General features: G+C 48.2%; 1 protein-coding gene across 1 annotated transcript in view; it reads left to right on the top strand.

Annotated features, from left to right (window-relative positions):
* Positions 1-26274, top strand: part of LOC307107495 (O-acyltransferase like protein-like) — a gene marked incomplete at both ends in the record, with an annotated part of 45651 nt that overhangs the window by 13204 nt on the left and 6173 nt on the right. The window contains 7 exons of the mRNA XM_079784730.1: positions 6094-6235; positions 7435-7655; positions 11505-11684; positions 12436-12538; positions 18319-18420; positions 23775-23940; positions 25781-25860. Coding sequence (XP_079640856.1) covers positions 6094-6235; positions 7435-7655; positions 11505-11684; positions 12436-12538; positions 18319-18420; positions 23775-23940; positions 25781-25860 — 994 coding nt within the window. The remainder of the gene's footprint in view (positions 1-6093; positions 6236-7434; positions 7656-11504; positions 11685-12435; positions 12539-18318; positions 18421-23774; positions 23941-25780; positions 25861-26274) is intronic.

Below are 26274 nucleotides of genomic sequence, written 5' to 3' on the forward strand. Positions count from 1 at the left end.
TTTGCTCTCTTTTGCAAAGATATTTTAATGATTTTCTGAGGAACTGGAGAAAGGATTAGGGTGAGCAGAGCTGACTTGGATATAATTCAGTCCTCACTGCCAAGGCATTTCTCCAGCTCTGCACAGAGGTAGTAGATAGAAATGGGAGGGTCTTTGCTCAGGGGAAAAGGTTCCCATCTGGAAGGGATTTGTCAGCTATTCCTTACAGCTTTTGATGGAGTTGCCAATATTTCCCCCACAGTGTGGGGGTAACCAGCTCAGCAATCACAGGAGGAAGCTGTTTGTGCAGACCTTACTCATTTAGAGCAGGAGGGCAGGGAGTTAACCCATGGAGACCATAGCAGATGAGCCAAAAAGAAACGAGCCAGTATTGCGCAGAGAGGGAAAAAGACTCTGGGCAGAGCAGAACATATTGCAAAAAACTGCGCAGTGTGATTGCCGTAGAATGTTACAAAATTTAAACCAACGTGTGTGGGTTCCTGAGAATGAAAATATGTAACACCAGAGTGTTGAGATTCTAGATAAAATTTGGATGTGATGATTACAAATCCAGTTACAGGCCCGAACAATTTATATGTGCATATTTCAGTGTCACTCACTGTGTTCCATTTCCTAGGGATTGTTGGGGAGGAAAAAATTTTCTTTCTACCCTTCTAAGTTCTTTGACTGGTCTAATAATTAAAATGACATAAGATAGTTTAACAGGAGAAAAAATTTAATTCCATATGTATGGGAAATATTGAAAAATACTTCCCATAAAAATACAAAGCCCAAAGGCAAGTTGGGCAGTTGAGGCTTATATGCCATCTTGGGCTAAGGAGTGGGATTAGGGGCGTAGGGCTTCAAAGGACAGGAGAGTAATTCACAGGACAAGAAGAACAGATGCTTGGTGATTAGATGTTTGCCTTGCAATACAGATGGGATATTCAGATCAAAGTTATCTCTGGTAATAGCTTTCCCTCTGAGCCAGGCCTCTTATCTAAACTCTTTTAGGCATTTTGTGGTGGCATAGTCTACTCTCCTTCCACATCCTATAGCACAATGCCATAACCTGGGCAGTTTAAGATGCATCACTCCAATTCTTTACCTCTGTTGTCACTTGGAGTTCTGTTCTGTGTGTCTGTATCCAAACTTCCCTCTTTGTATAAGGCCACCAGTCATACTGAATTTAAGGTCCACCCTAACCTAGTATGACCTCATCTTAAGTTGATTATATCTGTAAATACCCTATTTCCAAATAAAATCACATTCACAGTTCCCCAGGGGTTAGGGCTTGAACCTTTTTTTGGGGGGTGCGGTGGGGTGGGAAATACAATTCAACCCAGAAAACTACCTAATACCCAGTTTCCTAGTGTGGCTGGATTATCTGAGGTCCCTTAAACACAACAGGGAGTTGGGAGGGTGATGACTCAGCCACTGAGCCCATATCTATACTTAGAACATGCTTGATAAACATTAGACGAAACTGACTGAAGTTTAATGAGGCCAATGACTTTACCTGGTCACAGGGACAATACAGAGCTGAAAAGAAGGGGCTTGGTTTAAGGGTCTCTTAACACTGAGTTAGCAAACTTTATCCAGACTCAACTTTCTCTGTCTCCTGCCCTGATGGAAATTTGAGAACATCATATGGTGATTTCACTGTCTCCATTTGCAGTGGCCCAAAGCAATGAGTACCGAGCTGCTTACAATCAATGTTCAACAGTCCCTTACAAAAGCTGTAAACTGTCCTCTTTCCTATGCTCTGTTAGGCTGATCTCGTCTTGCTTTGCCAATTAGAATCAGAATTATGAGGCCTCCATAGTAGAACAATGGTGCTAGAACTACAAGGGATACATCTTTCCCCACTACTATCCCTGATGGATGGATTCCCTGCGTGCTGATTGAGAAAACGGAGCGATTCTGATAAGAACTCCTTGAATTACCCACAAAAGTGCCTCTCTGACTAAGAACTCAAAAGGAATCCAAAACATTTCACAGAATACCATTTCCTGTTCTCAGTTTAATTCAGAAAATATTTATCGAGCATTCTTCTATTTGGCTCTTGTGTGTGACATCACATGTGTGCTGGGGGACCATCAAAAGAAATTGGGAGTTATTCATTTTGGGGAGCCTATAATTCAGTTAGTAAGAAAAGAATGTGTGCCCAAGGCTGCTGGGGAACACTATTGGAAAATAAACAGTCAATGTCACATTGAGTGCTGGGGACAGGCAGGTCTGGAGAGGAGTTTTGGGGCAAGGGGGAAGGGAATCACACTGGGGAGGAGAAAAGGGAATGTTTATAGGGAGGTCTTAAGCTGGTCTGAGTTAGGGAAGATTTGGGAAGGTGGGCATGATGAGATGTTGGTGGGAAACAGCTCGAATAAAGGTTTCCTATTCCCCTGTGTAGACCTAGAGTCTAGCACAGTATAGACATTTAAGGTTGACTGAATGTGCACATGCTGCCAATTGGTTTTACTGACTGTGGCAGGAGTCAGAGTCGGGTGTGGGTGCTTCTTCTCAGTGCTGCTGGGACCTGAGGACATAGACTTGGGTGGTTGGATAAGCCCAGCAAACCAGGCCCACCCGAGCAGCCTCATTATGAGAGTCTGGGCCTGGTTCCCTGTCTGAGTGCGGCCCCGTTGAGCATAGCACTTTGGTGAGTCCCTATGCTAGTTTCAAAGGGCTGCCTTAACTAAACACCGCAGCCTGGGGGCTCAAACAACAAATTTCTTTCCCACATTTCTGGAAGCCCAAGATCAAGGTGTGGGCAGGGTGGTCTTTCCTGAGGCCTTTACCCTTGGCTTGCCAATGGCACCTTCTTGCTGTCTTCACGTGGTCCTTCCCCTGTGTGCTCACGTCTGTCCAAATGTCAGCATATAAGGATGCCGGTTGGATTGGATTAGGGCACACTTCCGTGGCCTGTTGTAACTTAATCACCTTTTAAAGGCCCTGTCTCCAGAACCAGTCACATTCTGAGGAACCAGGGGAGCCACTGGTTAGGGCTTCAACATATGAAATTTGGGGTTGGGGGTACAACTCAATCCATAACAGTCTCTTTTCAGAGTCCCTTTGAACTTGATTTTGGGAACTCTACAGCTCAATTCTGTTCTACTCAGTCTCTTCCCCTCCTGACCCTTAGGATCCCAGAGTCCTGTGGTTAACATGAGAGGAGGGTGGGTGTTTTGGAGGAATGGTGTCTGCAGCAGCCCTCAGACCTAGGCAACCAGGATCCTGTCCTGGGCTCCATACGTCAGGGCCCCCTCCACTGGCCTTCCGCTGGCTGCCCTCCCCATCGGATGAGATGTCTGTAGGGCCAAGGAGAGGTGCCAACCTGGAGCCTGCACCTGCCCTTCCAGTTCCCACTCTCAGTGCCTAGGACCCCAGAGTTCCCTGCCCAGCTGGCTCCCAGCCCCCTCTAAGGAGTGACTGCAGTGGAGTGGAGTTAAGGGGTGGAGCTTAGGATGCCCACACTCCTACCTGTAAGGTGCTTGGCACAGAGCAGTGGGAGTTTGGGGGTGAGATCCTGTGGAACCCCTTAGCACCCCTGTCCCTGGTGGAAATGTAAGGGATTTGAGTGTCTGAAGGCCAAAGCTGATGATGCCTTCAGTGTAACCAAGTTACCCACTCCCCACCACACACACTCCTCCCAGCATTGTTCTGGCTTCTTGGCTACTTAGAGGTTTAAACGTTGCTGCCACTCTCCAAAGTGGCTGTGGTGATGGATCTGGGCAGAGCCAGGAACATCATTTTGTGAGCATCCAGCCTGGACCATCTGAGGGGTAGTGGGCAGTGTCAACCTGTGACCCAGGCGTCCTCCGCATCCAGGTTTGCCCGCTGAGCAAGGACCCCGGGCTCCTGTGTCCTCTGGCACAGGACACTGTTGCTCAACGCTTCAAGTTTCAGCCTTCAGCGAATTGCTGGCTGTGCAGGAAGGACTCCTGGGGCAATGCAGGTGAGGTCTGCTGCAACTTGCTGTTTTCTTGGCTCTGGGCCTGTGAGGCAGCCCCTCTAGGATTTAGCTGCAGAAAGACCATTGGCGACAAGGGGGGTTCACTTTTCAGCGGCTGTTAAGCCCGTGCTGAAGGGAAGATTCAGATGTAAAAAACAGTACACGTTTAAAAACAATGGCAGGTGAAGGAAATTTCATCTGGAAGTCCAGAGACTTATTTTATCTTTTTACTCCTAGTTCTGTTGTCTTCTACTTTCTGTTGCTGTAGGGCCTCGGGTGAAAAATAATAATTTTTTTCAACAGTGTAGATAAACTACAAAGCTTTTACGTGCTGTGCAGTTAAAGGCGACAAAGGAAGGTTCTGGCTGCTGGGGCCTCGCAGGATGTCTGCAGACGGTCACCGTGGGAATGGAGCGGGGCTTAGCCTCTGAGGCCAGGAAGCTGGTTGTCTCAGTTCACGCAGGGTCGTCAAGCTGGGGCCTGGTTCCCATGGCCCAGAGGCTCGTGAATGAGTGGTTGATTGACAAAGGCCAGTGGACTCCTTTAAAATTAGAAATAGAACTTCCAACGGGAATAGACATGGCGATGGTCAGTACACTTCTTTTTCAGTGGAAGAGTTTATTTGGGAAATTCAAATGCTACCAGGAAGTAGCTGGGGACACATAATTTCAGAGCAAGTCCTTAGACATTTTAGAAACCCTTTGTCCAGACTCATGGAACAGTGGGTGTTGGAGTGGAAGGGGCTCTAGAATACACTGTGTCCAACCCACCCTTCCTCCTTATGCCGATAAGGAAATAAAACCCAGAGAGGTGGAGTGACTTGCCTAGGGTCACACAGCAAGCTGGCTCAGACCCAAGCCTCCTGAATGCAAGTCTAGGCAATGTAGTGTGGTGAGATAAGGTAACATGAGGGAATGAAAAACAATATTCTTCAAGTTCATACAGTCCTGGGCTGAGTTCTGGCCCTGCCACTTAGCAGCAATAATAATAAAGACAACAACATTAGTTGAGCTCTTACTACAGGCCAAGTTCTTTCTAATTGCTTTATCGTCATTGCTACATTTAGTTCTCACAACAACCCTACAAGGTAGGTTTTATTATCTCCATTTATCAAGAGGGAAACTGAAGCACAGAGCGATGAACTAACTTGCCCATGGTATATAGTAAGGGGTGGGTGCAGGCTCCTAAAGTGTAGAACCTGTATTCTTAACCTTTATGCTCAAGTTCACGAGCTTATCTGATGAGAATTGTCCTTGTCTGTAAAATACGGTGAATGAGAGAGAGCTCCTTGTAGGGCTGTTGACGGATTAGAAATCATGACCAGGATGTGTCTCATTTCTAATGGGCACTTAATGAAAAGCAGCATTGTTGTTACTTACAATTGATGTTGCCGTTTTGTTAAACCGTGCTGTGTCCCCCTCCTTTGTGGAGGTTTTGGAAGTTCCCCTGGTCCTGTGGTTCTCAAAGTGTGTACCCCGATTAGCAGCATGAGCACCTGGGACCTAGTTAGAAGGGCAGGCTCTCAGGCCCCGGCGCGGACCTCCTGGGTCAGACCCTTGCAGGGAGGATCCGCTCACCAGGCTCTGCAGGGAATGCTGAGGCACAGTAAGGTCTGAGCCCGCTGATCTGACCACTGATATCTTTATAGACTCTTTCTTGTGGTGACTGATTAGCTTTCTTGTGGTGTCCTAAATTGGTGCGTCTTAGCTTCACTTTCAGACAGTACCTTTCCCCATCACATTGTGGACTTCCATCATGTCATTCCATCTCATAGTGCATTTACCGCTCTTGTGGGGACCTGTTCACAAATAAGATTTGAGCTTGGCAATGTCTCCTCCTTAGGACGCTCATTCCTAGTGCTGTGTGCTAGGAAGGATGAGGGTGAGAAGTCAGGAGAGCCATGGTCCACCTCCAGCTGGGCTCAGCGTTCCTAGTTCTTGCGAGTTTCTGCATCGTTGTTTCCTATTCCCCCCATCCATCTGTGAACCATCCATCTGTAAATCAGATCTATTAAAAGCCAGCTGCTCTTTTTGATGTCAAAATTTGAAATAAGAGATATGAAAATCCTTGGAAAAGTATAAAGTATTTATTGGCAACTAAAGTCTTATTAATACAATCCTTGTTTGTTTTTGTTTTTTTGGTTTTGTTTTTTGTCTTGGTAGGTATTTTAAGATTCAGAAATGCTTCATTTTTGGCTCCTTCTCTCTCTCTCTTTACAATGAATGCGTCCTCCCTGCCTGATGGGGGTGTGGCCAGATGTGCTGCCGGAATGTTCCCCCTCGACATGTTTGCTGCCGTGTGTCTGTGAGTTACGACATCTGCGGGACCTGGTTGGGATGTGTATGTTGGGGCTGTTTTACCAACTTCCACTCACCAGCTCTACGTCGTCTTGAATTCCCAGTCATTGAGTGATGTCTGGCCCAGGCTCCATGTGCAGGGAGGTCACCATTTACCTTAAACAAGAAAATGCAGGTGTTCAAGAGGAAGGATAGCCACACCCAAAAGTGATTGGGTTTAAGGACCACTGAGAGATGTATCCGGTCCCCAAATCCTCCTGGTCCTATCAGGTGACCACTGAAAGTGAGTATCTCTTATTTGAGGCCTGGCTGCTTTCACAAGCACCTCAGCAATCTTGCCTGCTACTTCCTGTTTGCATCCTGCCTTGCACCTTAGGAGAAACTAATGGAATTGCTGGCTCGTAGCTCAAATCATTTGATAAGGTGCTTTCCTGAAAACTTCACCTACGCTGCCCCCTGCTAGGAGACGTCCGTGTCTGTTTCATCACCCTGTCACCCTTTTTAAGTAGCATCCAAAGCTATTTAAAAAAAAAAATCTTTTTTAAAAATTGATTTTAGAGAGGAAGGGAGAGGGAAAAAGAGAAACATGGATCGGCTGCCTTGCACGCCCCCCTACTGGGGATTGAGCCTGAAACCCCAGCATGTGCCCTGACCAGGAATCGAACTAGTGACCTCTGGGTGCATGGGACAATGCTAAATGAACGGAGCCACACCTTTATAAAAACTATACCGATTTGAAAGATAAATCAATTGGTTTTATTTATATTTTAAAAAATTGGTAATGAGTTTCCCCCCCCCCCCAAGTTTATTTATAGTCTCCTCTCCCTTTTCAGTGAGTGTGTTATTTGGGTGCTTATGGATTTTTTAAGGTTGGTTTTATAGATAAAGAATATGAATCCTTAGTGGTATCAGCTGCCAAGTATCTTCTGATGTTTTTACTGCTGTTTGTTTATTGTTTTTTACAATTATAATAAGAACTTTAGTGAAATCCATTGATCTTTTACTTTGTAATTTCTTTCATTTATTTATTCTTAGAAAACTACTCCTAATCCCTAAAAATGTTAAAGATTAACCTGCCTTCCAGCAAGGGGCTGGAGTGGTTTTGTGTTTGCTGGGCTGTTTTCTCTGCACCTTGCCATGGGTCCTGGTGTTGTGGTGTTGGGGTGAGGGAAGGCTTGGCCACACATGGATTTCTTCTCCCTACAGGTTCTTCACCCTGCTCGGCCTCGCCCTTCCTCTGGCTGGAACTGCGTATGTGGCAGCCAGGTCGTGGGGGTCAGACCATGGGGCGTCCTCCACACTCGGGGCACATTCAGCCACTTACGGGAGCCTGCCTTTGAGAGAGACAGAGAGGAGTGAACCAAGAAGCAGAATCCAGCGGCCGGGCGGCCTGGCCATTCTCTCAGGAACCCCGAGCAGAGGAAAAAGTAGGCATTTTAATAAACTACCACTCATGAGAGGTGACTTAGATGAGTACAGAACTGGAAAAGAATTCCTCCAGTGCCAAGTGTAGCGAAGCCAGCAACTTGAGTGCCAGCGTGGAGGGTGGGTCTCTGCTGCTCACTATTCAGGCTTTGTGCCCCATCAGGGTGCCACGGCGAGGTCGCTAAAAATGCTGCTTTGTTTCCCGGGCACAATTATCCAGTGTTTTTGTGCTACTCCAAGACTGGGTCAGCACAGAGCTTGGGTTCCTCTGTAGTGATCCTCTAAGGAATAGTCCCAGGATCACAATGTCTATTTCCAGTGTCACAGTTCACAGATGACTCAGAACCTTCCTGGCATGGCCAAGGTACATGGTTTACATGTGCACGAAGCCAGGGGAGTGAGTATGCAGCACAGCTGGTTAAAACACGGCAGAGTGTGTCTGAGCCAGAAGTGGATAATGAGTCACACTGTTGTGCCTAAGTTAAAAAATCAGGCGCAATGCCTTCATTTCCTCCTGCCCATATGGCGAGGCAAAGAGAACACACACACACACACCCTGAAACGAGAACAGCCTTGGCATGCAAATACCTTTAGAACATGTGATATAATTTTTGGCACGGCCCCTGTACGTCTACACAATTATCCCTCCTTTACTCCAACTAAGGGGATAAAAGTAAAACAAAATTTCAATGAATGGACCAGAAGAATATGAATATGTGAGAAAGTGGCTTCAGGGAATTTGTCCCATGCGGAAGGTGTAGTCATGATATTATCAGATTCTGTTTGGATCTCCAGGCAAAAACAAAAACAATAGCAACATCAACAAAAAACCCCAACAACAAGAAAAACAACAGAAAACATGTTTGTAGTCCCCAGATCAGAAGCCGGCTACCAGTCCTGGGGACTCCCTGTGACCCCATCGTGACATCATGATGGGAAGTGTCCGGTGCTAGGCTTCTGTGGAGTCAGCCCCTGCTGTCCTGAATTTTTTACCCGTGGGCCTTGGTTTGGTCCTCTGGGGCCTCAGAAAATAAATCTACTTGCTTTCTTGTTTCAATTACAGCCGCATCAGATTTTGGGGACAGTTATGATGACCTCCCCCAAGGCTCAGAACCCCTCAATTGTTTCTTACATGACCAGCTAGCTACTCGGCTGCCGTGTAGAAAGTTCCACAGTGGGTGTGGCAAAAAGAGCTCAAGCTTAGTCCCCATTCACACTTGCCCGGTTTCTAACTCTGCCCTTGGTCAGGTTGTTTGACCTCTAGGAACCTCAGTTTCCACATGTGTAAAATGGGGGCACAGAATAGGATTTGTTGAAGGACTTAAATGAGATGATGTACTTAGCTCCTCCTAATTTGTTGTTCTTTTCCTCATCTTTTCAGTTAAGTCAGGAAGGGGTTGGGGGGAAGGGGTCTTGGCTACACTGACCCCGCTGAGGTCCAGTGGGTTCCAGGGACCATCTGCAAGCTTCTGTCACACTGAGGGGGAGCCTACAGTTATCCTAACCCACCATTGCTGATCATCGGTAGGAGGCTATCCCAAGAGCCCTGCTTTTTAAGGCCAGATCACAGGATGGTGTCAGGAACTGGAGACTAAAACTTTAGCTTCTTCACTCAAAATGACACTTTTTGATGGGGAAACCAAAGGTTTTTAGCTTTTTAACAGCTACATTAAACTGTGGCCTCAAACGGGGGGGGTTTTTGTGTTCTGTTGCTATAGCAATTTTTTTTTTTTTTTTGGCATTTCATACCATCGGAGCAAAATATCACATTCCTGAATGTTTGAAAATAGAACTCGAGATGGAGAGACCCCTAGGGTCCAGCATTTTCTTCTCTCCGCTTTCACACTCACCAGTGAGTCAAATCAACATAAGACCCTTGTCTTCTGGAGGTTGGGAGCCAGACTGGGCATTTCAGAGTCCTGCTTCTTTATCCTCTGAGTAATCCCTGCATTTGCTCAGGGTGGTTTCCTGTTACAGGAGCCGTCCTTTACCATTTAGATGAGAAAAAATGAGCGAGTGTTCGAGGATATTTTCGTGAAGTAAAGAGCTGTGGCCGCTGCCCCTGGCGGTCAGGGCTCCTGCTGTGTGTTCCTGGCTTACAGGGGGCCCCAGTAATATCCGAGAGACCTGAGAAGGGCTGCCGCGGTTTTTAAAGCCCTATCACGGCCAGCGGTTCTCGGACTTGGGTGAGCATTGGAATCTCCTGGAGGGCTTGTCACCCCCAAGGATTCTGACTCGGTAGGTCTGGGCTTGGGCCTGAGACTGCATTTCTAACTAGATCTCAGGTGATGGTCTGGGGACCCCCCCACTTAGACCACATGCCTCATGTCATCATGTGCTCCTGTGCTTGCTAATACTCTCCACTTCTGAGCTAGGGAATGGCGCTCAGAGAGGCCGTCTTCCCTAGTGAGCAGTTATTTTCAGATTTTATAAGCTGCTGCTAGTTAAGTGTGACCCACAAGTAGATGAAAAAAGAAATAATGATAGCAAAATGGATTCAGTATTTGCTTGCCAAGTTAGGCGCTGGGCCAGATGTTTGACAAACGTTCTTGAATCTTTGCAAAGAACCCTGCCAAAAAGTGTGCTTAATTTAAAAGGGAGGGAACAGACCCAGCGAGGCTAAGAAACTTGGTGGGAGTCGGCTGAGCCCAGATCCTGCGTCTTGCCCTGCAGGCTGTGGCTCCTTGGGGCGCTGAGGGGAGCCACGGGGCACTGGTGTAGGGTGGTTCATGGTGCTGGGGCTCTGCCAATGGCGGGGGAGTGAAAAGCCCTCCGAATGAGAGGCTGAGCTGCGTGCACATTTGAGAGCGACTCCAGTGGGAAAACGCATAGTTATGGCTGGAACCTCAAAATGTTAGGCAATTACATTCTTCCATTTAAGCACTTGCTTTGGATTTCCAGAGCTTGGTTATAAGCCAGCTGTCCCTTGTGAATAAGTTTGAATTCTGCAAGGATTTCTGGTGCCCACAATGTTTAAGGTACCAAGCTACCTCTGGGAGAAAAGCTGAGTCTCTTGGAGGCAGCTTGAGCTTTTCAGGCTCCTGTTCCACAGTTCTAGCCACTTAATTGGCTCTCATGATGAGTTAAATTGAAATGGAAAAATGCAGGGAATAAATTAAGTAGAAGGGATGAGCTATTCTTAAAGCAACAGGGCTTAAAATAGTGAGCCTAGTAGCTATGATATTATCTCATTTGTTCTTCATAATAATCCTATGATTGAAGACCTGCTTTGATTCCCCATTTGCAGATGTGGAAACGTAGGCACAGAGAAGTTAATTCACTTGCCAGAAGTCACAGAGCTAGGAAGTGATAGCCAGACTCAGAGCCAGGAATACCTCACATACGGCCTGCACCCTTACCCTCTGGGCCACCTGCCCCTCTGTTTTCATACCTGTACCTTGACAGACAGCGATGTTATTTGTAGGTGATTCATTCTTGGGAGAGGACCAGGGATGCCATTTCCAGCAAAATGCTGCCCTATCATGTGCTTTCTTAATAATGTCTAAGTTCCCCTCCCCCCAACCCTTTCTAACACCAGACTGTGGTCAGGCCTTGGCATCCTGGGGCCTGAACCTGGGCAGTGTATTTTGTGCAAGGCAGTGTGGGCGCCAACCTCAAGTCATGTCTGTCAGGCAAAGTCAGGGTTCACTGGGGAAGGAGACTAAGTCCAGAGGTCCACATACAGATCCATAGGGGACGATGGAGAACTGAGGTGGGCGGTCCAGGACCACAGTGAGGGATCGTCTGGGGACAGCCAAGATCACTGGGGTGTGTTTTCGTTTTTGTTAGTGGGGCGGCATGTGGGTTGGTCTGACTTTCAGGGGGACAGTGACACCTCTGCTCTCGCCTAGGATGTCTAGGAGCCGTGGACCGGGCTCTGAGATGCTTTTCTTGGCAGAAGAACGTGCCAGCCATCTGGACCACCACGACGCCAGGAAGCACATGCTCTGCCCTGAATGGCATCCGAGTCTTGAGTCTCCTGTGGATCATGTCGGGGCACACCAGTCAGATGACCGCATGGCTGTCTCTGGGTGCGGAGGACGGATGGGCCTCTAAGGAGGAGAGCATGTTTGTGTGAGCGGGTCACGTTGGGCCATAGGATGGGAGGCCATAGCTTTCCCCTGGCTTAGAGATGTGGCCGGGACCTCCCATAAATGAGTTTTCCAGGCCATTGTCCAGTGGCTGCTTTGCCTCCTCCGAGGTATAAATCAGGCACCTGGCTAGCAAGTGATACCTGAGATTGTATTTTCATTGTCCAAACAGCTGGGCTCCCTCTCATCATGATTAATGATGCCGGAAACTGACATTTTTTTCTCCTAGAAAAACAGGCAAGCGTAGATAAGTACTATGCATTAGGCAAGTCAATGTTTCTCGACCTTTCCCCGTTGCTGCACTCCCGAAGAACTCCCATCAAGTACTCTCCCAGGGGTACTGTCCCCGCGGGGCCAGATGCATGCATCAAAGTTGGGGGGAAGCTGAGAGGGGTGTGAAGAACCTCCCAGAGATCTGCACGGGCCCATGAGCAGGTGATGCTGCTGTAGTCCTAAGGGGGCTGAGGCCACTGAGCGCACAGAGGCACACAGAGCCTTAGTTACTAGGTACCTCCGTCTCCTCCCTTTTCTTTTTGGTCCAAGTCCCCTCATACGTGAATTATGGGGATACCTGACACCCTCCCAATACAACTGAAAGTGGAATGTGTTTCTCTTGCTTTTTCTGAGAAGATAAATCACATGATTTTTTCCTATTAAACCAATAGACACAGTTTTTTATTGTTTGTTACAGATAATGTGCTTGAATGGAAAGCCAGAGTGCTTAAAAACCCGCTCTACCTTTATTCTCGGAGTGGCCCATTCTATCTTGGGGTTGACACATTTTTCCTGATCAGGTAATACGGTGTTTTTCCTGCTGTCAGGCTTGTTGCTGCTTGTTTGGGGGTGTGTGTATGCGTTGCCATCCTCACTTTAGTGAGAAAAACTGAATGGCTCACATTTACCCACCTGCCCTTGGCTCCTGTCCATCACGGCACAGCACTGCTGCCACAAGCTCCTCCCCTTTGTATTTTCAGGTTACTAAATGAGTGAGGATGGCTCTTTAAAGGGGGCCTTTTACAAAAGGTGATTATATTTCTCAAAATTGTTTACTTCAGTGGCTCTCAAATTCTGGTTCGTGGGCTGAGGCAAATCCATGATAAAGTTTCCAGTTCTCACCATGGTAAAATGTGAAACAAGAAAAGAAAATGATATGATGTTTCATAAAGCGATTTCTATGTAAAATAACTACTGAGTGGTAAAATTTCTTAGTTGTTTGGTAAATGTCAGGCACCTCATGACGTACTTTGCAGCATCACCTCTTTTAATCCTCATGATGTCCCTGTTCAGTAGGGACCATTGTTAAAATCCCCATATTTTTAGTTGAGGTAAAATTCACATAACATAAAATTGACCACTGAGAGTAAACAATTTAGTGGCATTTAGCACATTCACAATGTGGTGCCACCACCATTTCTATCTAGTTCCAAACATTTTCATCATCCCCAAAGAAAACCTCATGCCCATTAAGAAGTTACTGCCCGATATCCCCTCCCCTTCATTTCTGGAAATCTGCTTCCTGTATCTATGGACTTACCTGTTTTAACTATCCTATATAATAAAGAGGTGATATGCAAATTGACCCTCATGCCCTCGCACAAGATGGCCGTCCCCATGTGGTCAAAGATGGCTGCCCCCATGTGGTCAAAGATGGCCACCACAAGATGCCGGGAGGGGAGGGTAGTTGTGGGCGACCAGGACAGCAGGGGAAGACAGTTAGGGGTGACCAGGCCTGCAAGGGAGGGCAGTTGGGGGTGACCAGGCCAGCAGGGGAGCAGTTAGGCATTGATCAGGCTGGCAGGAGAGTGGTTAAGGGGTGATCAGGCTGGCAGGCAGGCAAGCGGTTAGGAGCCAGCAGTCCCGGATTGTGAGAGGGATGTCTGACTGCTGGTTTAGGCCCAATCCCAAATTTCATGCACTGGGCCTCTAGTTTCATATAAACACATTGTACAATATGTGCCCTTTTGTGCCTGGCTCTGGCCATTTAGCATGATGTTTTTGAGGTTCATCTATGTTGTAGCATGTGTCAGTATTTCATTTCTTTTTATGGATGAGTAATGTTCCATTGTATGGGTAGAGCACAAAATCTCCACTTTGAAGAGAAGGGAATTGAGATTGAGGGGGATAGTCCTGGTGGACCCATGATTTAAACCCAAGCAGTCTGACTCCAGAGTTTACATCTTAGCCACTGTGCTAGCCTGCTTCTACCTCTTCTGACTTAAGCATCCCTTCACAGGGAGATGGTGATGATAGCAGCTCTTTTTATCAGATGCTAATCATTCATCCATCCAGCCACAATCTAGTGAATGCCTATTTGCCAGGCATTGTTCTAGGTCCTGAGCTACTTCAGTGGATAAAACAAGCAAGGACTCCCAATGGTGCTTCCATTAGTGTGTGTACATGCATGGGAAACCAACAATAGACAGAAATAAACAAGAAGCAATCTGATAGTAATAAATGTCAGTAAAGAAATAGCTAGGAAGGAGATAGAATGGGTATTTGTTTCAATGAGGTTAGAGAAGGTTTGTCTAGTGAGGGGCTGTTCCATCTGAGACCTGAGTGGTAAGAAGCAGCCAACTCCGGGAGGCCCAGGACAAGAAAGTTTCAGGCAGAGGCAGCAACTAGTGTCAAAGGACTAAGGCAAGAGAGAGTGAGCCTTGTTAAAGGGCCTGAGAGGCCCCGGGGGCATCCTGAGCCATCTGGGAAACAGACAACAGAAAGAAGGCCAAGCATAGTGCCGGTGGAGGGAGCTGGAGGGAGCGAGGACCTTGTAGCAAAGCTAAGGAGTTTGGATGGGAGTCTTGTGAAATGGAAAGTCGCTGGATTGCTTTAAAGTGGAAAGTGATAGGATCTCCGGTGATAATAATAGATCTAAGAAGGGCAGAGGCGGAAGCAGGGAGATCATTCAGGTGACCTTGGTTGAATTTCAGAGAAGTGATAAGGCTTGGTCTGGGAGGTGGTGGCTGGGATCGAAAGAAGGTCATGCTCAAGACACAGTTCAGAGGTGGAATTGTTAGAACTTGTTGATGGATTGGATGTGAAATGTGAAGAGAGAAGTTGAGGACAGCTTCTAGGTTTTGGCTTTGATAACTGAGCAGATGGCGATGTTAGTAGTTGACATGGGAAAGATCAGAGGAGAAGCAGGGTTTGGGGAGGGAAGTCAAGCTTTCTGTTTTGAACAAGTTAAGATTAAGGGACCTTTTAGACATCCACGCAGAGATGTTAAGTAAGCAGTTGGCTCTGTATGAACGGAGCTCAGTGGCAATGTCAAGGCTGGAGATGGAAATTTTGGAATGGATGGGATACAGGTGGTTTTTAAAGCCACAGGACTGAATCAGATCGTGCTGGGAGGGGCATGAATGACAGATCAGGGCTGAATCCTAGGACAGCTGGTGTCCCCGCCTTTGGAAGCTGGAAATAAGAGGAGGGGTCCAAAAAGGAGCCTGATGAGCAATAGTAAGAGATTGCTAATGACCGTTCATTTTCTGCAACACTTCCCCAATATCCTGGTGACTTGCTCCCTCTTCTCTGTCAGGTTTTTACTCAAATGACATCTACCCAGAAAGGCCCTTCTTATCCCCTGATTTAAAATGGAGCCACCCAGCACTCTCTACTTCATCTTCTCTTTATCTATTTTAGCTGCGTCTTCCCCCCCCCGCCCCCCCGCTGCCCCGCCTCCCCCTTCATCCCCGCTCCCCTTCCTTTCTTATCTGTCTTCACTGGAATGTAAGGCAGGATATTTTGTTTTCTGTGCTGCTACCCCAGTGCCAAAAGCAGCGCCAGGCACATAGTACTGATGGGTAAATAGTTGTTGAAATGATTTCTTATTTGTTTCATCTCAGGACTCTAGTGTGATCATTTCTCGGGGCAATGCAGAAAAAGTAGGTACAGAGTAAGCTGAAACCTGTCCACTTGGGCAACAGCTCATGCTAGGCGGTGGCCAAGGTGACGACAGAGAGTAGCCCAGACAGGCAAGGGTCAGAATCCACCATCGCAGCAAACCCAGCAGAGATACGGAACCCTGGGCACCAGACTTTCCCACAGGGCATAGCTGAGTCTAACCAGGTGGAGCCCACCTGCAGGGGACCAGGGCAGCCCCGAGGGTAGGGAAGTCCGCCCACAGCCCAGAACTCTGTTCCCTGCAAAGGAGGCTAATAAGAACAAGGCAACCCCCACACCATATGCTGCAGGCACTGATGGGCAGAGCTCCAAGCCCTGGGAGGGCGGCTGCCAAGGACAGAGTGGGGTGGATGGAACCTAAGCCAACACTCAAGCTGCAGAATTGCCACTAGGAGGGAAGAATGGAGGGTGCGGGAGGCCACAGGTCATCCTGGGCCATCCTGGGCCATCAGGGGGAAACGGGACAGCAGAGAAGCCATCAGGTCAGCCCTGAGATATCCAAAGCACAGACCCAGGTTTCTGAAATTGCAGACGTCCAAGAAAACGACACACCTATGCCCCCCTCTCGTCTGTGGCCTGGAGAGGGCTGTGCCTGTCATCGGTGGTTCTGAGAGTCTGGTGTCTGCACAGTGGCACCAGCACCATCTGGAAGCCCGTTAGAAATGCAGATTTTCAGGCCCCACCCAGACCCCCTGAATCAGACACCTGGGCTGGTGCAAGCCCTCTAGCTGCTGCCACCGTAAAGGTCTGAGAACCACCGAGGGAGCCCCAGTGAGAGACGTGATGGCGGACGGTGAAGCCGCGTAGATCCCAGTACTGCCTGGGAGACAAAGCTGTACATTTTTTTTTCTTTATCCCGATTTGCTTTTATTTTTCATTGCCAGTCTCAGTAATTATTTTTTCCTCCCAATTTTCACTTTATTACTTTATAAAGTGCATATATTCTTTTAAGTAAACTTTTTGTTTGAACAATGGAAACATTACTAATAGTGATACCTAGTATGGTCATTATGCTAAGAGCTTAAAATCTTCCACCCCATACGATTCTCACCATAAACCTATAAAGCCGGAACCAACATCATGCCCATGTTTACAGATGAGAAAGTTGATGTTCAGAAAGGAAATCACTTACCCAAGTCCCCCAGGTAGGCACATTAGAATCAGAAGTCGAATGTAATGTTTGTTTCATGGTGAAACTGTGTCTTAACCACCATGTCACTGATGGGTTTACATAGGAAAACCAAGGACATGAATGATTAGTCGGTGACGGTTTAAAATCCTTTTCTACCTCTCAGGGTGACTTGCCACATCTCTACCGCAGGATTTAAAAACATTTATCTTTATTGTTGAAAGTATTACAGATGTCCCCCTTCCCCCTCACTGACCCCTCCTCCTTGACTCTTTCCCAGCCTGTTTAGGTCTCTGGCTCTTCTCCATCTCCTAGAGCTACTTGTCTCGCTCGGAGCCTGTTTTCCTGCCGGCCCGTCCCTTTGTCCTGTCTTCATGAACTTGAAGGCTGGACAGTGCATGGCCGCACACAGAGGGAGACCCGGCCCTTGCTTAGCAACCACGCTGGTGGAGGGGGAGCCAGTCACTGAAAGGAAAGGCTAGCTCAGGCCCCTGATTCTCTCCTGAAATTCAGAGGAGGCCAGAATCAGAATCGACCGTCCTAATTCCCCATCTCAGCGTCCTTTCTTAGTTGTCTCTTTAAATTCTGTTCCTGTTATAGTGGCTACTGTTTGCTGCATCTCGAAAGAAAATCTATCTGGCAGAGAATAAAGACATTCTCCAACCTTCCCTGATCCCTTCCAAGTCCCACCCAACACCCAGGGCCTTTTGCACAGGAAATCCATTTGTTCCTTAGGGAAACACCCATCGGATCCTTGGAATGGAAGTTAAAAGGTTGGGAAACTCACAAACTTGCTTACCATCAAGTTCTAACTCAGAGGCATATCCTTGGTTCCTTCAGTGGAATGTTCTGAGTGATGAGTTTGTCATCAGGATATGTTGGCTGAGAATTCTCACTGGGATCTTGGGCAACCCACATAACAGTCCTTGAGTCTTCATTTCCATATTAAGTAAGCAGGATTGGCAATATTGTCCCTTTTATCTAATTGGGCTGTTTATTCATCTATTTGATTATTCACTCAAAAACCATTGCAAAGTAGTTTGCTATGGCTCCAGAAACAAAAGCAAAAGCAGCCCTAGTGATGTTAATAGCAAAAGATCACTGGTTGATGCTTGGGACAATAGTCACTAGTGTTCACTGGATATTTCTGGCTCTTCACCCTCAGTTGGCAACATACCACTTCCTGGCCCCATTGTGGTTGGTGGGCCACATCTCTAGGTCTGACCGAGTGGTACCTGGTATTGCCATCATGCTGAGAGCTTTAAACGTGTCCTTTCTGGGTGAGGACGTGTAACTGCTGGTTTGAGGCCCTCCAGAACTCTCCCGTCCTCTGCATGATCACTGGTGAACGTGGAGAGAGTGGCTGCTCAATCAGCCTGGGTCCACAGTGAGGAAGTGGTTGACCCCGAAGTGAATGGCCATGGACTTGCAGCATAAGCAAGAAAAAAAAAGAAAAGATTGTTATTTTGACTTGGAAACCAAATTAATCAACCAATGAGCGTTATCACTGATAAATAGTTCCTGTGCCTATTCTTCTCTTTCTCTCAGTGGCTGGTTAAGCGCGAGGTCATTTTTAAAGATGCAGCAGTCTTCAGAAAAAGGAATAACGGCTAAAGTTATACTCAGATACTACTTTAGTCGCCTTATAAGGTAGGTTTACTTATATAATTTCTCAATTTACTATTGCTGTGTAACAATTTAGGATTTTTTAAATTATTAACCCTCTTTTGAAAGAATGTTTAAAGAAAAATAAATGGAGAGAAATTGTTTTCTTCCTTAAATATAGTTGTTTTTTGCTGGTTTAATGGCTTTTGCCAGTGGAAGATTCCAGTTTTCATGGTAGTGGTCCTAATAAAATTTGAGGTATATTAAACAAGAAAAAACATCCTTATTCCTTAGCTGATGGGCACCAAATTTCAATCAATGTACTATCAGATTTTCATGCACTCATATTCAACAGGAGAATTTGTATGGCTCCTGTAAATTGGTAATAATTTGATCCTGTGAGTAAGAGTGCTAATGGTAATGATAAAGATAAAATAAGATACAACCAGGAGAGGGGCCGGTTGACCCTTGGGACAATAGTCGTTCTGCTGAGAAGGAAACCGGCTGGTGATCCTTGCGAATGTGTGGTTGGTTGGAGCAGAAGGATGACACTGTTGGGACAAAATATGAAACCAGTGTGATGGAGTGGCAGATGTGCAATGAGACAGTCTAAGTTTAGGCGGAAAAGGACCTTCAACTCATGGACCCCAATCCCTTCCTTTGTATATTTTCTGAATCAATTTGGTGCTGAACTAGAGCCCAGCTCTCATTACTCATGACCCATGCCCTTCTTGTCACACTACACCCTCATGAAATAGGAAGGGGAGTGTTGAAACAATCTTCTGGGCTAATAAAATCGAGTGGGTAAGATCTGATTCTCTAGTTTGTTTGCCAGGCTTGTATTCTGGCTCCATCACTTCCTAGCTGTGTGACTTTGAGCAAGTGTTACAATCTCCCTGTGCTTGACTTTTCTCATCTCAAAAGTGGAGAGAGTAATGACATCACTTCATTGGCCTCTCGTGAGGATTAAATGAGCTAATGTATGTAAAGAACTTAGCAAAGTAAGTTATCATTGTTACTGTTGTTATCATTATTTACACCTTTTAACTTTGCCTGTAAATGGGCTAAGAATGAGTACAAGCTAAGGAGTAGACCTTTAGTGATTCCTTTCTGCCATAAATGTGTGGTTTCTTCCAAGCTCTATTAAGTCTAGCCCTCATCCTGGGAAGGACAGAATGCTGCTTCTGTCAATATCACTTGGGTGTGAGGCACAGGGTCAAGTAGCTCCCTTGCCCTGAGGTCTTGTGGAGGAGAGGGACTGGATTCAGGCCAAGGGCTCAGTGATAAGATGGGTGGTTAGTGTTTGTAGTGGGAGATTCAATGGCATGGTGTGTTCCGCCTGGTAAACTTGCTTCAGAGGAAAGATCCTGGAGCTGGGGATCGAGGAGGCAGATAAAGTCATGGTGAGGGGCAGGGAGAGCTGAAGTGGGGGGCGAGGGGCAGTGAGGCATTGTGGGGCACGATGAAGGCAAGGACCCCAGTGAGTAAATCACTGCACTATGTAACAGGAGAGCAGGAGTCAGAGTGGTGATGGGCAGAGGGAATGCAGAGAGGGCAAGTCAAGGACACATTTCTGGCTGGAGCGACATAGCAGATGGTGGCATTCTTGAGGTAGGGAGGTCTGGAAGAGGGCCAGGTTGGACCAGGAAGAGAGTGAGCCCAACCCGGCACAGCGCTGTTGAAAAAGAGAGGGGCCCGTCACCAACCCATAGTTTGAACTCATCCTTTTCAAGGTAAACCCAGTGAGAAAGCAGCCATGCTCTTTGCTGTTCTCAATCACGCGGCCAGCTCTCTGGTTTGCTGCTTGCCTCCCTCCCTCCAAGAGGAGTGGAAGTAAGATCCTTTGTTCACACCCTCTCTCTATTTATTGAGGGTCCCCTATGTGCTAGGCGCTGTGCTAAGCCCTGAGCATTTAGCAGTTGATAAACCATGTGGTGCCTGCTAGCATGGGGCTTACACGTGAGTGATGGAGAAGACAATAAACGAATCAATAGGCAACATTCAGCTGCAATATGCAAACATTTATCACAGGTCGGTGATGATAACTGCCACAAAGTGACGGTTTGGAGAAGGAAGTAAGACAGGGTCTTCCTCTGTAAGGGTGGTCGGGGAAGGTGACATTTGTCAAGAACCTTGAAGGAAGTAAAGGAATGTTCTAAGCAAAGAAAATGCTGTAGGGAAGAAGGGTCCGTTCAGGGGTTCAGGTGCAAGGGCCCCGAGGAGGGAGCATGCTTGGTGTATTTGAAGAGCCTCAAAGAGCCGGAGGTGCTGGAGAGGAGAACAGAGGGGATGAGGTCAGAGAGGCGGGCGGGAGGGAGGATGGCCCAGGTCCTGCAGCGTCTGTGGCCACCTGAAGGACTTTCCCTTTTATTCTGAGACAGAAAGGCTTTGGAGGATTCCGGTGGGCAGTGGCTGGTCAGATTTACATTTCACAAGAATCACTCTGGCTGCAGGGCAGAGACTGGACTGTAACTGGGCAGGGGCAGGAGACAGGGGACCAGCCGGGAGCTACTGCAAGTTATCAGAAACTGCAAAACCCCAATGTCAAGGGGTAAATCAGCACAGAGCTTATCTCATGGGAAACGAGGGGAGTGGGTGCTCCGGACCCTTAAAACTGTGATTATTCCAAAGAGGAGCCACATAAAGAAAATTGGGCTTTTAAAAAATAGGTTGTGATAAAAATGCCTAACTCTAACAGATGGTTACGCACTAAAATTACGGGGCCTCCTTCTAGTCTCACTTCCTACAGGACACCTTTGTGAACAGTTTCTTGTGAATTCCTGCAGAGACTTTCCATATATTTATGTGCACTGTTTTTTATGAATAGGATTAAACTATATACTATATTTTATACGCTCTTTCTCATGTAGCTCTTTCCACTTCATGATTTAACATCGGCACACACCTCTATTTGCATGCAAGGACCCTTCTCACTGATTTTAAAGGCGGCCTGGGATGGCACTGTGTGGGTAGACCATCATGCATATGACCTGTCCCCATCACAGGAGGTCATTTCCAAGTTTTTTGCTATTTCAAACAATGATACAATGCATGTGCATATGTGTGCAATTATATGAATACCAGAGGCCCAGCGCACAAAATCGAGCATGGGTAGGGTCCCTAGGCCTAGCCTGCGATCAGGGCCATCTTCTGCCCGCTCACCAGTCTCCAGTCCCACTCTGCTTCCAGCCCCCGGTTCACTGTGGTTCTCCGATCGCAGCATGGCTTCGCTTCACCAGAGCCTGTGGGCCGGGGCGGAGAGGGGGGGCGGCGGGGACCAAGAGGTCAAGAGGTCAGCCGTTCCGCCTGCTCACCAGTCCCACCCCGCAGCCACTCACCTTGGTTTGTCGTGGTTCCTTGTTCGCCATGCTTCAATTGGAGCCTGCGGGCCAGGGGGAGGGGAGGCGGGAGGGACCGAGAGGTGGTCAATTACCTCATGGCGACTGGTCGAGCGGTCATTCCGGTCGTTATGCTTATGGTCGCTGGCCTTTTATTATATAGGATGTTTGCAGATGAATTCCTACCAGTGCAATTGCTGGTTTGGTGCAGCTAACATCTTGATGGAGATTTTCCAGTTCACCTTCCCACCCACCAGGTCTGAGAGCCCCTGCTCCTCAGCCCTCCACAACCATGGCTGGTATTGCAGTCTAGGCTTTGAAAACCTACTTTGACTTGCAATCCTCTGGAAGTTTGGAAAAAACAAAGCCTGTGTACATTTATATGACACTTTCAATGTTTCAAACTATTTTCTTACTGATCTTATTTAATTCTCAAAAAAATCTTAGGAGGCAGAAATCCTCCTCCTCCTTCAAAGCGTAGAAGGAATCATCCCCTGTGTTTTCCGAAGAAGAGGAAAGAGAGAAGTGATGTGATTGTCTCAGTGAGAAAAATGTAGACAAACCAGAGCGCATGCTTCTTGTTCTTTCCCTTGTAGCCTCGCCTCTCCAGCCACAGCCCACCCCGCAGCCTCCGCCCCACAGTCCCGGGCCCAGAGGCTGCGTTTGCACCAGCACCCCAGGGAGGGCTGTGCTAATGGGTGGGGACACAGTCGGCGCACACTCCCTCCTGTGGACATCTGACCTGAGCTCTGCCTCTGAGGGGAGCAGGGGCTAACTTACTCTCCCTGGGGAAAGGGAGGAGACAGATGGCGGGAAGGGAGGCCGGTGGGAGCAGCTGCTGGGCAGCGGGTCTGATGGCTGACCCTGGCAGGGCCCAGCACCCAGGGAGGGCTTCGTGGCTGTTGTCTGAGCTGCCCTGGGTGCTGCCCCGTGGCACAGGCTGGTGCCCTTTCTCTCTGACTTTGATCAGCAATTCCAGCCCTGCTGCCTGCATGCCCACCGCCCTCCCGGACCCTCCCCGAGGGATTTTATCACTGTGGGGAGGACAGAAGGCCTGCAGGTACAACTCCAGCGGTCCTGCCCTTCCCATCTGTCACACACCCAGGCCCTGATGCCCCCACCGAGGCGTGGAGGTGCTGCAGGGCCATGTGCTCTGCCCGCCTTGCATTCCCCGGAACTTTTCAATGCGTTTTTTAAAAAGACGTCTCTGACCGCAGCCCACCCAGAACTGTGCGTGCCCCGCTGCACAGCCTCCCGTGGGAACTCTGGACTGCATGTCCCGGAAGTGGCCACCGGACACGTGGCCCCTTGAGACATGCTGCCAGTGTAACACACACACCGGAATCTAAAGACTTGGCAAGAGAAAAGAGGATGCAAAGTAACTCAATAATTTCTTATATTGGTTACCTGTCCCAATGAGAAGAATATAGATTTATTGGGCTAAATAAAGCATATTATTCAAATGAATTGTACCGGTTTATTTTTGACTTTTAAAAATGTGGTTCCTAGAACCTCGGGGGCAGATGTGGCTGGAATTCTATTTCTATTGAACGGGCTGGTCTAGACACTGGGTGCCTTATCCATCATCTGTGTGGCTGCTTCAAATCCGCTTGGAAGGAGGAAGGGTATGAGGGAAGGAAGGAAGAAGCGAATCCAGGAAGGGAGAGGAGAAGAGGGGTGGAGGAAGGTCTTTTCATCAAGAGGGGCTGATGCCAGGTGAACTTCTCGGAGCTACCACTTCATCTGTAAAACAGAGGTCACAGTTACCTGATAGGAGTGCTGAGGTTTGGAAACATCTACCAAGTTCCTCGTTCGGTGGCTGACGTGTACGACTTGCTCAATCTAGAGCAGTGCTTTGCATCAGCAGCACCGGTGCCAGCACATAATAGGTGCTCAAGAAACGAATTTGAATCCACGGATGTTTGAGGTGTGGGTGGGAGGTGGTTATCCACCCAGTACGATCTGGTTTAGAGGCTCTGATCCCCATGTTTATGAGTCCCCGCCTTTCCTGAATGGGAGCACGGTGGGGTCTCTTTCTCTCACCTGGCTCTTTCCCACCAGGTTGCAGCCTCTTCACCTGTATTCCGTGTGCTTGTTGGTTGGATTGTTCTCCCTGGTTCCCTGGGGACCTGTCTGGGAGGTGCCTAAGCTCCACCTGGACAACTGCCGGCAAGCGTGGTGGACGAACTTGCTGCTGCTCAATGACTTCCTGTGGGTCCGGAATGCGGTGAGTCCTGAGTGTTGGCGGCAAAGGGCGGATGGGCACAAAGGCGGTGTCTCGTGTCCCATGGTTCAGTGAACGTCCTGAGGGCCACCTTGAGGCGTCTGGTCCCCCTCCTCCTGCTCTGTTCTCGGGAGTGAGTACTGGTGATGCTGTAGGCGGTGGGCTGTGGGCAGGGAGGCCAGTCTCTTGTGACGGAGGGTGGTGACTGCACCGACCTTGGCGGGGCAGTTGCTGGGGGAAGCAGGGGGGGGAAGCAGGGTAGTGGGCACCGAGGGGCCAGCCATCGAGGTGCACGACCGCAACGCAGGTGACCCTGCCCCAGCCCCAGCCCGGTTCCTGTCCAGCCCGTGCTGCCCCGGGGGGAGAGGACAGTTTCTTCACCTCCACACGGAGAGCCTGGAACGGATGGAGCAGTGCACCGCACCCTCACCATCATGCATTCCATTCCATTTCAAGCCAGATCTGACCGGGCAACAACATTTGTATGTGTTGCTTTCGGCTTCCTTAAAGCCCTAATTCACCCACGATGACCTTGGAGCAGATGCAAGTAAGGTGGCTGTGATGAAATTGTGCCGCTGATGTGGCATGTGCCTTGGAAGTGCAGCTGAAGAGAGAGTCCCTCCCGTGGGGCTAATCACCCACACAAACACTTTCCAATTAGAAGCTGCCCTCGGTATCCAAATGCCCAGCAGCTTCCACAGGGCACGTATCACCACCCAACTGCCTTCGGGTGGGCCCAGGTCTGTGCCAAGGCCCATGGAGGACAGAGAGCCGGGGCTGTTTTCCTAGATGCAGACTGGCTTGGGCCATGTGTGGGAATCAGTGACGACACCAGCCAGTCCCTCTCAGAGGTGAAACCCACCCTGGGTCTTAGAAGCAGAGGTGTGAGGGCCTTGCAAATCCCCCCACCAGGGAGCTTGTCTCCAGCTGGGACAGGAAAGCTGTCGCTTCTGTTGAGTAAATCTGGTCTCCCTTGGACGGAGGGGGTGGGAGGGAGGCCAAGGTGCCCTTAATTGCTGAAGTGCTGGAGAAGATGCCCCAGGAATGTCCTGACATTGAAGAAGAAGTACAGGTAGCTGCCTCATGTCACACAGACAGGTAAGTGGTGAAAGATGTGGAAAGATGTGGCTTTGGCCAGACGATCTCATGTCAGTCATGCGTGGGAACCCTGGGTTTCCCACATAACTCGTCTGGAGCCAGGCCTCCCTTCTAAAAGGACACATTCTCTCCTCCTAGAGCGGGGGAGGGCAGGGGGGCGAGGCACGGAAGAGAGAACAGCGGCGAGCCTGACTCCAACTGCATAACAATAATTATTCCTTGCATCTGTGTCACACGATACAGTTTTGTTCCCACAGTTGTCCTAGATCCGTGGTCGGCAAACTGTGGCTCGCGAGCCATATGTGGCTCTTTGGCCCCTTGAGTGTGGCTCTTCCACAAAATACCACAGCCTGGGCGAGTCTATTTTGAAGAAGTGGCGTTAGAAGAAGGTTAAGTTTAAAAAATTTGGCTCTCAAAACAAATTTCAATCGTTGTACTGTTGATATTTGGCTCTGTTGACTAATGAGTTTGCCGACCACTGTCCTAGGAGATTCGCTATTATTGTTTTCTTTTTTAAACAATAGAGAAAACTGAATTTCCATTTTGTAAACTGGAACCCACCATATAGGTTTGTTACAAAGATGAGATGAGATGAGGTATGTGAGGTGCCTGTAAATCACCATTCCTTTCTCTTCCATGGAAATCCCCTCCTGCCTACAGAACTCCTCTCCTGGTCCAGGAAGGGGGACGGTGGGAGGCAGACCTGGTAAATGGCCGAGAGAAGTAACCTTTGCTCTCTTCCCAGTGCAACGGCTGGACGTGGTACCTTGCCAACGACTTCCATTTCCATCTCACAACGCCGGGCATCGTCTTCGTCCATGGAAAGTGAGTCACTGGGACATGTTTCCTCCCTGTGTGCCCTTTCCCACAAAATCCCAGGAGAGTGCTCCAGGTCTGGGGAGAGCAGCTTTTAAAATCTGGGATAAGAACTTCTCAGATGAGTTTGCAGCATGAAATCCTGCACTGTTTACCTTCTCCCACCTTCTCCCCAATCTTTGTCCTACGCACAGCAGTCCGCGTTTGTGCAGAGCTACGGTCAATGTGTGTGTAACATCTCGTGCTCAGCGTTTTCCATGTAACTGTTCATATAAACATTTCCACATGTTGGCATGACCTGCATGCTTGTCAGTGTTAGGATGAAATGCCAGTTTGAAGGTTAGGGCATCCAGATTGTTTCCATTCTTCATGACTGTGGATGACAATGAGTGCCTTGGAGCACACTACTCTTTCTCTTAGTTA

Source organism: Cnephaeus nilssonii, assembly GCF_951640355.1.
Source record: "Cnephaeus nilssonii genome assembly, chromosome: 11".
Classification (NCBI taxonomy): domain Eukaryota; kingdom Metazoa; phylum Chordata; class Mammalia; order Chiroptera; family Vespertilionidae; genus Cnephaeus; species Cnephaeus nilssonii.